The 13109-nt window shown below is 36.1% G+C and overlaps 1 protein-coding gene across 2 annotated transcripts in view; it reads left to right on the forward strand.

Annotated features, from left to right (window-relative positions):
• LOC139140782 (transforming growth factor-beta receptor-associated protein 1-like) overlaps positions 1 to 13109 on the forward strand; it is a 29359-nt gene that overhangs the window by 2810 nt on the left and 13440 nt on the right. For both annotated transcript variants that reach the window (XM_070710193.1, XM_070710192.1), the window contains exons 2-10: positions 1568 to 1620; positions 2543 to 2636; positions 3096 to 3194; positions 3615 to 3644; positions 6795 to 6851; positions 7255 to 7359; positions 7764 to 7898; positions 9054 to 9214; positions 10008 to 10140. In XM_070710193.1, the coding sequence (XP_070566294.1) occupies positions 1568 to 1620; positions 2543 to 2636; positions 3096 to 3194; positions 3615 to 3644; positions 6795 to 6851; positions 7255 to 7359; positions 7764 to 7898; positions 9054 to 9214; positions 10008 to 10140 (867 nt within the window). The remainder of the gene's footprint in view (positions 1 to 1567; positions 1621 to 2542; positions 2637 to 3095; positions 3195 to 3614; positions 3645 to 6794; positions 6852 to 7254; positions 7360 to 7763; positions 7899 to 9053; positions 9215 to 10007; positions 10141 to 13109) is intronic.

The following is a 13109-nucleotide window of genomic DNA, read 5'->3' on the forward strand; positions in this document are numbered from 1 at the left end:
GTCTGCTTGGTTTTCCCGAGATGTTCTCTGAAAAAAACATACCTTGCCCATCGATTTAAAAAACAGCACTCTCACCTGCATTTCCTTGCTGCATTTTGTAGCCCTACCACTCCCTCTACAAACAAGTGGTTGTGCCTTGCTAGTGCCAATTTTAACATTGAATCTCAGCGTGCTCAGGAAGCAGTGAGCCATGGTCCCTTTGTCACATCCTATATGTATATATAAAGTCTTAGAGTTCAATGACAACATTTTTCACATAGACTAGTGCAACCGTTTATTCAGATTTATTCATGTCATCTGTTAAATTCAGATCAAGTGTTGATAAAAATACCACAGCCAGTCTCTTACAAGTGAAATCAACTCGTGTCAACATCAAATAATGTTGAGAAAGACCAGCACAGTCCTTTCCACCTTGCCTTGCTTGAGCCCTAAAAGTAAAAGCTTCATCACTGCATCTAAGCATGTGTGTGAGTTTTACAGAAAGAATGCGATAGCACTGAAGCATTTGTGAGTTCAAATGTCCTTGTTAGACGTTTCTTGTGGTGTCTACATACCCCTACACTTACCCATACCCTTTTAGGTCATTAGAGGCTATAGCAGTATATCAGTGAAATTTTTTCAACTGTGAAAAGTATATTGAATGATTGTTGCTGTCACACACTGCCACAGATATTATGTGGTGATTGTTGCTATCACATTCTGCCATGGACAGCGTGCAGTGATTGATGTTGGCATACACTGCTACAGATGGGATTCGGTGATTTTTGTATACACTCAGGACCATCAAAAGATGGCATGTGGTGATTTGTGCTGTCACACATTCAGGACCACCACAAAGAAGATGCTGTGATTTTTACTGGCCTGCAGTGCTACAAATAGCATGGTGAAGAAGTGAAGGAAATTCAGATATTACAGGACAATATTTAATATTTTGACTTAGTGCTTTGCATTATATTTTGAGAGGTAGTTCTAGTGTTGACTTAAACCATCTAAAACATGCTAACCAAACAGTGATTAATTCCTTCCAACAAAGTCTGTATTCTCGATAGTGCATTTGAATTGACAGGTCTTATATGTAGGTTTAGGAATACAGGTTTTACTATAAGGGTCCCTACGCACCTGGAAAGTCCTGAGACTTTAACCCTTTCACCACCATGGTTTGTCCCAAATCCATCGTTTTCTATGGTAAAGTTGGACCTGTATACAGGGAACTGGGGGTGAAAGGGTTAAAGCCACCTAGAAAATCCTGGAAACGTCCTTGAAACTGAAATTGAGTGCTGGAAAGTTCTTGAAAATCAATAAACCACCCATGCTGGGAGTTTTTCAAAAGTGATACAATGATCAGTCATGATGTCTTAAATGTTACATGTAAAATGATATACAAAAATGATTTACTTTGAAATTGATATCTGGAAAATGGTATTTTGGACCGAAAAAGTCTTTGAAAATTGCTGAAGGAGTCCTTTTAAGCCCCTGAATTTTACAGTAAGTGGCTTTGAGTGTATGGTTCCTGTACTGTGTACTTGGACACAATTCAATATATCAGTCACTTTTCTATTTGTTACAGATTGAGTGTATTGAATGCTGTGGTAAAAATCTGTACATTGGATCAAGTGATTGGTGAGTATGGTATCAGATCTATTCATAGCATTATCATGTTTTCATACTCCTATTGTAAGACTAACTATTTCTTGCTATGCCACATATCCCAACACTATTTAGTTAATGTAGGGTTGAAATAATTGCATGACGAAATCATTAGATACATATTGTACTGTCTTTTAGTTATGAAATTTTGCTCTGTCATTCAACCCTAATCATAATTTCATAAGCCAACCCGTGTACATACATCTCAAATTAACCCTTTTCCTGCCAGACAGTATCACTTCCCCATCAGCCAAGTCAGTAAAGAGCAGTATTGAGCCAAAACATGACGTATTTTCACCCACTTGGCATCTTTAGTCAAAAAAAATCAATTTTACAGTATTTATGTTTTCAACAGCTTTTAAATGTATAGTATTATGTTAAAATACACCATATGGAATATGTTGTGTTGCATTAATTTTAACCATCTTGACCTGATGGTGAAATATGGACTTGGCAAGAAAAGGGTTAAACAAAAATGACTATAATATTGTGAAAGGAAAGTGTATTTGTCCTTTTAAAGATGGTATTCTGTGTGTAAAACTTTAATATATGCTCTATGACAATAGCAATGCTGTGTTTTTGTTGAGGGCAGTACTCCTGTAAATTGTACCTTGGTTCTCCAGTCATTCAACATTTCAGATGGTATAGGGTTACTGTGACCATTTAAAAGTACATTCTCAAACCTCAGCAATATGCATGTCATTGAAAGAAATTCACTAGCGGAAAGACAATACTGACAATTATTGGGCTAGCTGCATGTTGAATTTATGTTCATCATCCGTCAATGAGGCAGTGCATTATATGTATGTAGACTATCGTTACGTGTAGCTACGTTTGTGTAGAGATCTGAATGTGAGTAATAAATAATATCCAAAAACCTGGTATTTTTCCATAGTTTTGTGATGCACTTTCTGTTGGAAGAGAAGACACAGCACAATGGCAAAGTCACTGTTACCAGCAAGAAACAAAGTCACAAATACTTAGCAGTGGTAAGTACAAATCAACAGATTCACATTTTGTTGTCAACTTTTTCCCCATGTACAGTAGTATTGGGATGGATGCCTTGGTATATTGTGGATTTGAGCGTCACTGTACCACATACATTCTCCAAAATTAACCCCACTTGTGGGTCATTGTTGTTGACATTTTTGAACCATTGCTAACATTCATAGAGTAGGCTCACTTGATGCCAGCACCAAGTTGTTCTTGCTTCTACTATTTATATTTTGACCAGCCTCTCTTGATTCCAACACAGTTGTTGTTGGACCAGGTTGATCTTAATTGCAGTATCATGTTATTAGACTATGCCTATCTTGCCTATCATGTTATTAGACTGTTGCCTAGATTTCTCTGTGCTTTAGCTTATCAGTGTTGTAGTCCAGAGTAATGTTGCCCAGGAGCCAGTGTGCATGTAAAAACTGATTTTGTACTGTGTTTTGTCATTTCAGAGAAAACCTATAGTGCAACTGAAGGCAGCGTCAGCATTAACGAGGATTTTAGTTCTCTGTGACAACACTCTGGCCTTGCTACACATGTTTAATTTAGAGGTAAGAGTAATTCTTCTTGTTTTGTAGAAGGCAAAAAAAAAATGATTTAACACTTATTTCAGTGGTCACACATAAGCAATGCATTATATAAGTCCATACCAGATGAAGTTGGGAAGAGGTTCTTATAGTATTGAACCCTTTTTAGAATTGCATGTACTATATATTTCATCCACAACTGTTTTTGAAAATTTTGACATGCTTGACTTTCATTCTTAGTTTTAAGAACTTGTACATGACAGTTAGTTTAACCATTGTACATTCTTCAGTCCTGTATATATCACATGTTGAGTTGAATGTATCGTGTAGACACGTTTTATGACCATTGACTGGAAATAACCTGCAGGAAATTTTTTTTGCTTCAAGTAAGATGGTAAATTTAAGATTATTTATTGTTACTTTCTCCATTCTTTTTTTCTGCAGCCTATTATGAGTGGAGCAAAAATTAAAGGGGTGAGTCTTATCTTCTAAAGAAAAGTTGATGTGCTTGAATTTTCATCAAAGTGTCAGAAAGCTACATGTTGAGCTGGTAATCAAGACAGTAATATTGATGATACAACCGAGTTCAGTTCAGGTGTCATCAATATCACTGTCATGAACACTATCCCTTTGGCAGGCAACAAATTGTGATCTTTACCTTTGTTTGCTCACGTGTTCACACACGTGAGCATATGGTTTAGCCATGTCTGTCTGTGTGTGTGTCTGTGTGTGTGTGTGTGTCCGTGTGTCTGTATCCCCATTATCTCAAAAACGGCTGAACGTATTTCAGTCAAATTTGGTAGACATCTTCAGAATTCAAATGGCTAGAACTGAAAAGGTTTTGGTGGGCGTGGCTTGCATATTAATGAAGTTATCACAGTTTTAATTTTTCTGATACAAGGTAGTCTATTGCTCACATGTTCAGATCCAAAGCGCCCTCGGTGGTAGACATTGCTTTTTTACCAATCGCAAGCCTGTTCACTAGAGACAAGCTAAAAAAAATTCCTTAAAAAAAAGAAAATCACTATGTATATGTCAATACTATATCACAGTGTCATAACGTACTATATCTGACAGAAATATAAAAATGTAATACAGCTAATATCTTATAATCTACAAAATACCAAGACTAACTTTACATTGTCTTTCAAAACTTTTATTGCTATCTCAGTTTAACAAGGAAGTCATCTTCTACATGGCCATTCAGGGGTCGCACTAGCGCTCGCCACATTCGCAAAATGCGACAGAAAGTGCCGAGTGGCGAATAAAATGTCATCTTGGTTCGCCACGCTAATGAAAGTGTGGCGAATTGGCCTCAAACTCAAAGACCCCCGGTCAAATTCACGGTGGACTATGCGGTACTCTCAGGTGACGAAATCCATGCGACTATTCTCTCGCTTTCAGCGCCACGTCGGTTTACGATACCGGACAGTGGTTGCGTACTATGCGTTCTGTCAAGCATTGCCGAACTCAGCAAGCCATAGACCTTTTCTTTTACCCTTTGAACCCACCTTAGTACCATATAAGGACTAAAATAATGACATCATCCACCCTAACAATAGAGAGTTCCAGTAATTTATGCAAACTTTCCGAGAAGGGGTCAGTGATTTACATGAATATTTAATCAGGTCGACGGCCGGCCCCGCTGCCGTGCACTCAACGATAGTCGAGAGACCTTTATATGAGAGCTTTTCCGCAATCAGAAGACGATTATATCATGTACAGCTCTGAGTGATAGAAACGGTAGATTTTACGACTTTTTGGAGAATATTCTATGGAAAAATGGAGCGATTTGCTAACCAAGTTGATTGCGATTGAACGTAGCGTTGGATGGCAGCATGGCCATCATTGCGTGACGCTGTGTTTAGGTTTTCTTTCAATGTGCACGATGAAGAAATTTGTAAGATTTCAGTTAAATTGAAGAGTATTTTGTTAATTTTCAAGCGACTTACAATCGATAAGCTTATGCAAACTGTTGATATCGTGGCCTCCAGCCTGTAGCGAGAGAGCCATGACGGTCGACCTAGATTGTTTACAATATGTGTTGTACACATCGCGATATATACTTCCTACGTCGCGTCGTAGTCTTACCTGTGTCTGTTGCATCTCCACAAGGTGACTGGAAACCGTATTTTGTGAATTCGATTCAAACTAAAAACACTGTATTTTTTACTGGGCATGAAACTTTTATCTCAATACTTTCATTTTATCTAAAGACCACTTTTGGTATGCTTGTCAAAATACGTGATCCCTTTGAAAAGAGATTGACTAACACAGTATGAGTACGAGACACGATTAAATCAAGCACAGCCCCTGTGAATCAAGGCAAGTTATAGAAAGCATATGTTGTACGTACGTGAATCAAACTAATGTCAGTTGGTCCAAACACCAAATGTAATCAGTAAAAAATTAGTTAACTGTTTTTGTCTTCAACTCCACTCTCTAAACATACTTGCAGTTCAAAGGATGAGGAAAAGAAGCCCTGCAATTGTATGTATGTGTTGCACAATAGTTTATAACTCTATGGTTGTACTAATTGAATCATATGGGTTGCTAGAATTCCTCATCACAGAAAATGAACTGCACCAGTCTTTTTAAAGAAGTGTAACAAGCAGCTGCGTTCAAAAAGTCCTTCTCTGACAAGAGGTGTGTGGGGGGGGGGGGGGGGGTTGGATTGCATGTGAAGTCTATTGCACTTCAAACAAGATGGGACCTTAAAATATTTTTGTTTTGATTTTTTTGTAAAAAACGTGTGTGGCTAAAGAAAGTTTTGTGTGGCTAAATAGATATATGACAAATTCGCCACGCAAGGAATCTGTGGCTAACAACTTTGAAATCCTAGCGCTACCCCTGCCATTTCACCTATATTGAAAGTTCCCTGAACATTGAGTACTATAAACTTTTCATTTTCCGGTTTTCTGTAATAAGAACAAAATTTTGATCCACAACATAAATTTTCATGTTTCTATATGAGATAAATACAAAGTTAACAGATTGTCGAACTTTCATGAGACTGAATTCTTGGCAGAAATTTGACGAAAAAGCCAAAAATTGTCATTTCTCATTATTAAAAAATTCATAACTTCTGATTGAATGAATCAAGCTCCTTCAACCTTTTATTTTTCACCTTCGTACCATACTACTTTACTGTCAAAAGTAGAAAAAAATGCCTTGGCAACCCAACTATAAACAAAATCGGTTCCAACACTTTTATCTAATGTTCTTGTCATTCTGTCAACCAATCACAGTAATGCACGTGAGCATATTCAGTTCATATCTGGTTTTAATGTGTTATTATTTAGATGTAAAATGTCGATCTCCAGTGATTGACTGATATTAAATCAACCATAGAAAAGCATAATGGACACATATATTTACAATGATACCAATGCAGTGGTTTCCATGACGATAAGAACATATCTGATAAAATGATGAAACATTTGAAAAGATCTGAAAGTTTACAAGTACATGTAATTGATAATCATGTTTACTTCCATACTCATGGATTGGCTAATTGTTAATAAACAGAGATACCTATACCCTATACATGATCAGCCTGTGATTGGACAACTTCTAGTCTACTAACAAGTTTTAATTTTATACAAATAAACTTAATCATTGCAGGTGACCTCATTCTGTGTAAATGAAAACCCGACAACCAGCAATCCATTTAGTATACAGGTATGAGGAATGCTTACTTTATGCGTTGTCAAAGAATGAGTCAAATATCAGATACTTTGTGTCAAATCTTTTCAGCTTCACAAAGTGTCTTTGTTCCTTCATACCTGAAAGTCTTGCAATATCACTGTTATGAAGACTGTAAATTAGAAAAAAGTATAATAAGAAATATTGCAAAATGGCAAATCTGTTTTACCACTTGTTGTTAAGAATAGGAAGATACTTCATGTTGTCATCATGACCTAAATATCAGTATGCACATAACAGCAGTTCAACAAGTTATTAACTATTTTACATTGCTCTCAAATGTATTTACATGTACATACATTTGTACACACCAAGGTAGCTTCTATCTTCTATAGTTTCTAACTGTTCAATGCCACTACTACATGATCTATTTTACCAGGTCTGTGTTGCAACCAAGAAGAAAGCTTTGCATCTGTACACAGTTACTGAAGATAAAATGATTGCTCACAAAGAAATATCAACCTCTGACATTCCAGTAACCATGGTAATTATGTAACTTTAATAGCTTGGTTATACTTTAGTGAACTGTCTTAGTTTAAATAACAATCATGTGGTTCTGATCAGAATACAAGAACCGGAATACTGCTAATCAACCCCCAAAGTGAATCAGAATATGAATCTGAATCAGATTCTGCAAATCAAATCCAATGACGCTGACAGATCAATTTCCCTGCAATACTTGCAATGCACATGGCAGACATGTGTTTTATCAATGTCAAGCTGAATAGTGTTCTATGCACTGTATCAACGAATGATGCTGAAATGAACCTTTGTTAACAAAAAGTGCTCTTTCTATAATGTCACCTTGTGGTGTGCATAGATAATAGTGTCTTACACTTACAGTCACCGGAACTTGCCATATGTTTAACTCAGTATTTTTTCTTTCAGGACATAGATAGCCATTTTATTTGTGTTGCTGAATCAACACAGTATGTAATGATCAACTTTGAGAGCAATGAACCGACAGATCTCTTCCCATATGATGCAGAACAGACAAATCCAATGGTCAAAAGAATCAGTCAGGTAGTTTCCTTTTCATCTTCAAATAGTTTGACCGTCTTTTGTAGACTCACTTTTAATCTGAAGCATTTTCAAAATGTTGAGAGTACAGTACTTTGTCATCACTGCCAATTGCCATTTAGCATTCCTTTGTATGACATTATTCTTTGTGTAAATCAGTTGTTGCATATCCTGCACATCAATGAAAAAAATTGCACTCCCACATGCCAGTCCTCCAAGCTAGGCACTGTACAAGTCACTGAAAACGACAGTAGACATTGTACCGAAGGGTTTCACCAAATCATGAGTAGAAGGTAAAGTGTATAAATCTCAAATCAACGTAAGTGATACGTGAAGGAAACCCCCTTGCTGGTAATCCACCTTGGAAGATCTACAAGATTGAGATAGCTGATAAATCAACTCTCTATTAGTGTGACTTTCACCTGAACAACAAAAGATTGAAACCTGCAATGTAAAAAAAATCAGGACATATGTATAGCATAACCTTAGGATGCACACTGACTGCTATGCAGTTCCTGCCTGGATATATACAGACGTCACATTGAAGGCATCTCCTTCGAAATATCATTGCTTCAAATTGTAAATTCAGTAACAGTATTTTCATGGAATGCCAGTGTCTCTCAGAATATTTTGGTAGAAGTTATTTTCATAGTGTTATAGATAGAGCTGTTAGCCAGAAAATAATTGTACAGCTATCAGTGAAGGAGTGATATGGTTGAATGCATCTCAGGACAGATATTTGGACCTTCAATTTTTTACAGTATTTTTCTGATCTACCACCTGTGTGAGCTACTTTGAAACACTTGAAGTAATAAAATTGTTGGATCTTATTTTGTGAAAATGGAAAATTTAGTTTTTCTTTTTCATAATGTTATAAACTCAGGGATGGCAGCCATTTTGAATATCATACATCAGTAAATTTAAGTTAAATTGTACATCAGTAAATTTAAGCTAAATTGTTTCTCTGGCGTAAGTTCGGATGATAACCCTTAAATTTTATTCCTGATTTTGAAAGAAGGTGAAGTCTTTCACTCTTGAGGCACATACTACCCTAATCCATGTTTTCTGAACATTGAATCAATTCCTGTACAAGCAATTATTGATATAGTAACTGTATTTACAAAAGTTATTAATCCACCAATCATTTTTTTTCCCTAGGGTGAATTTTTACTTAGTGGTCCCAGTGCACTTGGTATGTTTGTGACGTCAGAGGGTGTATCACAACGACCGCCACTGCAATGGTCCAGTAACGTCATGGCAACAGGGTTTACATTTCCATACGTCTGTGCTTTGGATGATGAGTTCATTACTGTGCATAGGTCAGATTTATATTTCTTCTCTTGTCATTTATCTCTTTCATATTTTCATCAATCATGTCATCAATTATTGATTTTGTCTGTCTCTCATTTGGTGTATTTTTACACAGCAGTAGGGGCTGTTGAGACACCAGGTTTGGCAAATCTAGTCATCTAAGGTATACTGGTAGTGCGACCATTTCACTACCTGACTAGCGACTTTGTTATTCTGCATGTCTGACAGACAAGTAAATGTTTTTACTGGTGAACATTCCTAGATAAATAAAATAACCAAATGTATGTATACATGAAATGTCTACAAATCAAGTTGGCCTGCAATAGTGATCCTGGTCAACCACATAAAAATTTGTTAAACCACATGGTTACATTTTAGACTGTTATTTGTATGTCAGGTTTTACCAACAAGAATTAAATTATAATATTTGTGAGATTATTAACAGATTTCTTTCAAAAACAAGAAAGACATGATTGCAATGAATAGAACGAGGCCCCAGTGAGAATCTTAATTAGTCCCTGGGAACTTGTAGATTTGACTCTGTCAGTCCGGACCTGGCTCTTTGTCATGTGTGAACCAAATTCGTGCAAATCTTGCATACGAATAACACACTGTGATGTACATATTGGTGTCAGTTTGTTTCATATTGCAATCCAATATTGCCATCAGTATGCCATTTTATTACAATTTTGTCATATCCAAATTCTATTCTCTGTATTCCCAACAGTACAGATGATATCCTCCCAGACTTTAATCTTAATGTTCTAATTTCATAAACCATTGCTTTGATTCTCTTTGCAGTATTTTAGATCAACAGCAAAAACAGACCATTTCTTTCCAAGGGGGAAAAATAATGAATAACTTTGAAGGCAAGGTGTACGTAGCGTCAACCAAGGAAGTCTATATGCTTATACCAGTGCCAGTTGATAAACAGGTATGTTATGCTTTGCGTTTTGATGACAGGGCTGTATTCCCCATTTTGTTTCTACTTACTCTTTTCACAGTCCCTCTAAAGTAGGTGAACATTTAAGAAATCTATGCAGTACTGTTGACATTTTCTTAACAACTTTACATGTTTCTAGCAAATAGTGAATAAACAAGAAATGTGGTGACAAATAATTGGTATTCTCATCTCACCCTTTGAGGTACTGTATATGCCGTACAATAAACTAAATACCAACCGGTGTTGTTTCACTCACGTTGCCTTATGACAAGTTTAAGCCTTCAAAACAATAGGGAGCTGTTTGAAACAGAAGCATTGCCACTTCTTATCACAGTAGTTTTCTAAAATGTTCTTCTACAAATGAATTTTACATGTAAGGCCTGCTATGACCGAGCAATGAGGATGTAAATGGCATATATATCATAAGCGCTGAGGGAAAAATGACGAGTCAACATTTTTGTGGAAAGAAATTTGCCAGTTTATCTTGAATTCTAGTATGGGAACGCAACTTTTTCAATGAACTCATCAAAATGGCTTCTTAAACTGAGTCCTATGTGAAAATTTCAAGAAAATGATAATATGACAATTACATTTCCTTGCATTACTACATGCAAGTCATTGAAACTGGCTAACATTTCACCCCATATGAGTAATCCTGTAATTTAAGTAGTCCACAACACAATTAGTCCAACTTTAATATATTAAACATCACAGTTCTTACCCTATTGTGTTACAGAAAACACATGTATGGCCTTATGAACTTTAGTTCTTTATGCTTCAAGTATGAGTTGTTGAATGTTGATTTTTATCACAACTGGAAGTTGTGATATAGAGGTGGTTTCAACCGGTGTTTGATGTCGTCCATTTCCGTAAACGACAAAAAGTCAAAAACTGCTGAACAGACTGCGTTGATATTTGATACCGATACATAGACTGGTTCCAAGGTTCCAATTCCGAAAAATGGAGCCAAACGGAGCGCCGGTTAGATAGTTTTGGGAAATTTCTAACCCCCCTTTTTATCTAATTGATTTTAGGGGTCTTTCATATATGTAGTTTTGGAATGTACACCAATCCTGCATTGTGGACTGTTTTATGAGTTGTTGAACAGAAATGAGGTTTTGATGAATGTTAGAAATATGCAGGATGGCTGATTCGAAGTATAAGAGATTTCTATGGTCTTTCGGGCATCAAAAGCATTAAAAAAAAACATATTTCATAGTTTAGATTCTCACTTTTGAGATGACCCTAGGCATTTGTTAAGTAAACATCCTTGAGTCAATATACAGACTTTGATCCACAACCTCACATGTTACAGTCTTTCACTACAATGGTATGGCCCAAACCCATTGTTATCAATGGAGAGTGTGGACCTGTCTACAGGAAATTGGGGTGAACAGGTTAGACAATGACGTTACAAGTTGTAGGTTAGTTATCAAGGTAGCACCAGCATAGAGTCCTGAGCATCTGTCCATGTGTTCTCACAGCAAATTACAGGGAAAAAAATTATTTGAGAAGTTTCTCTCCTTTAAATAGAAGTATATTACAATTTAAACCTGTCATGGATAGATTGCTCTCAAATGATCTGAAACACAGTTATTGCCCATTAGCAACAAATCTATAGCAAGATTTATGTAAAGTTCATGAACTTACACAAGGTATTAGACAAAAGATGACCATGACTTTGCTACTTTTCAACATTTATTTCATTCAGATTTCCTCAGCTTAGTGTGTAATTTTGTAATTTTAATTACTGTCAACTTAGCTTTACTAACTTATTCTAACCTCATTATTCTTACACTAGTGTTATACCTTATAACCACAAAATTTCAAGAGATGCATATATGATTGTCACTTAACAAACAATTTACAAATATGTCTTCTGCTTTTTCTCCATATACATATACCGGTACATGTCTCTTTTCTTATAAAAATGAGCTTAAAATCGCAATGTGAAAAATAGTCTTTCAGCTATATGTTGCTCATTGACTTCGTGGTCTGTCTAATTCACAGTGAGTGTGGTTGTTGATAAATGCCGATAATACTAGGCGGTCATTATGTCCAAGCGCCATTGGCAGTATTTTTTAACATAATGACCATAGGTCATTATCACATCTGGAAGTTGTGATATAGGGTTAGCTTCAACCGGTGGTGGACAGTGTCCATTTTCCGTAAACGACAAAAAGTCAAAACCGCTGAACAGACTGCATTGATATTTGGTAGAGATATTCAGACTAATTCCAAGGTTCCGATTCCGAAAAATGGAGCCAAACGGAGCAGCGGTTAGATAGTTTCGGGAAATTTCTAACCCCCCTTTAACTAATTGATTTTAGGGGTCTTTCATATATGTAGTTTTGGAATGTACACTAATCCTGCATTGTGGACTATTTAATGAGTTGTGGAACAGAAATGAGGTTTTGATGAATGTTACAAATATGCAGGATGGCTGATTCAAAGTATCAGAGATTTTCATGCGCTTTTGGTAATAAAATTGATAAAAAACAACATGTTTAATGTTTTAGATTTCTCACATTTGTTATGACCCTTACAGACTTGATGACATAACTAGCTGCTGGACCTGTTTACTGGCGCATTGATTTAAAGACAAAGATCGTTTTATTTTGTAATAAGAACGTGTGATTTCGTAAAACATAGTCTATTAGGCCAAAAAAAAAAAAAAAGCTGTTCAACGGGCGGGATGACTTCAAAGTTGGGTAGGTAGGTCGGATTTTTTTTTTTTTTTTTTTTGATTTTTTTTTTTGGTTTTTCTTAAACAGAACATATAATATAAACACTTTTTGTGTGTTTCATGCTTTTTCTTAGTCTCATAACATATACTGGATATGTTGTTTAGTACATTCATGATTTTTTCAATTTTTTGTTGACATGGGTTGGTTGTCTCAGAACAGCTTCTTTGCCTTCACTTCTACAGGTCAATCTACAGGTGCCGCCAACTGGTAAAT

This window comes from Ptychodera flava, chromosome 9 (genome assembly GCF_041260155.1).
Source record: "Ptychodera flava strain L36383 chromosome 9, AS_Pfla_20210202, whole genome shotgun sequence".
Classification (NCBI taxonomy): domain Eukaryota; kingdom Metazoa; phylum Hemichordata; class Enteropneusta; family Ptychoderidae; genus Ptychodera; species Ptychodera flava.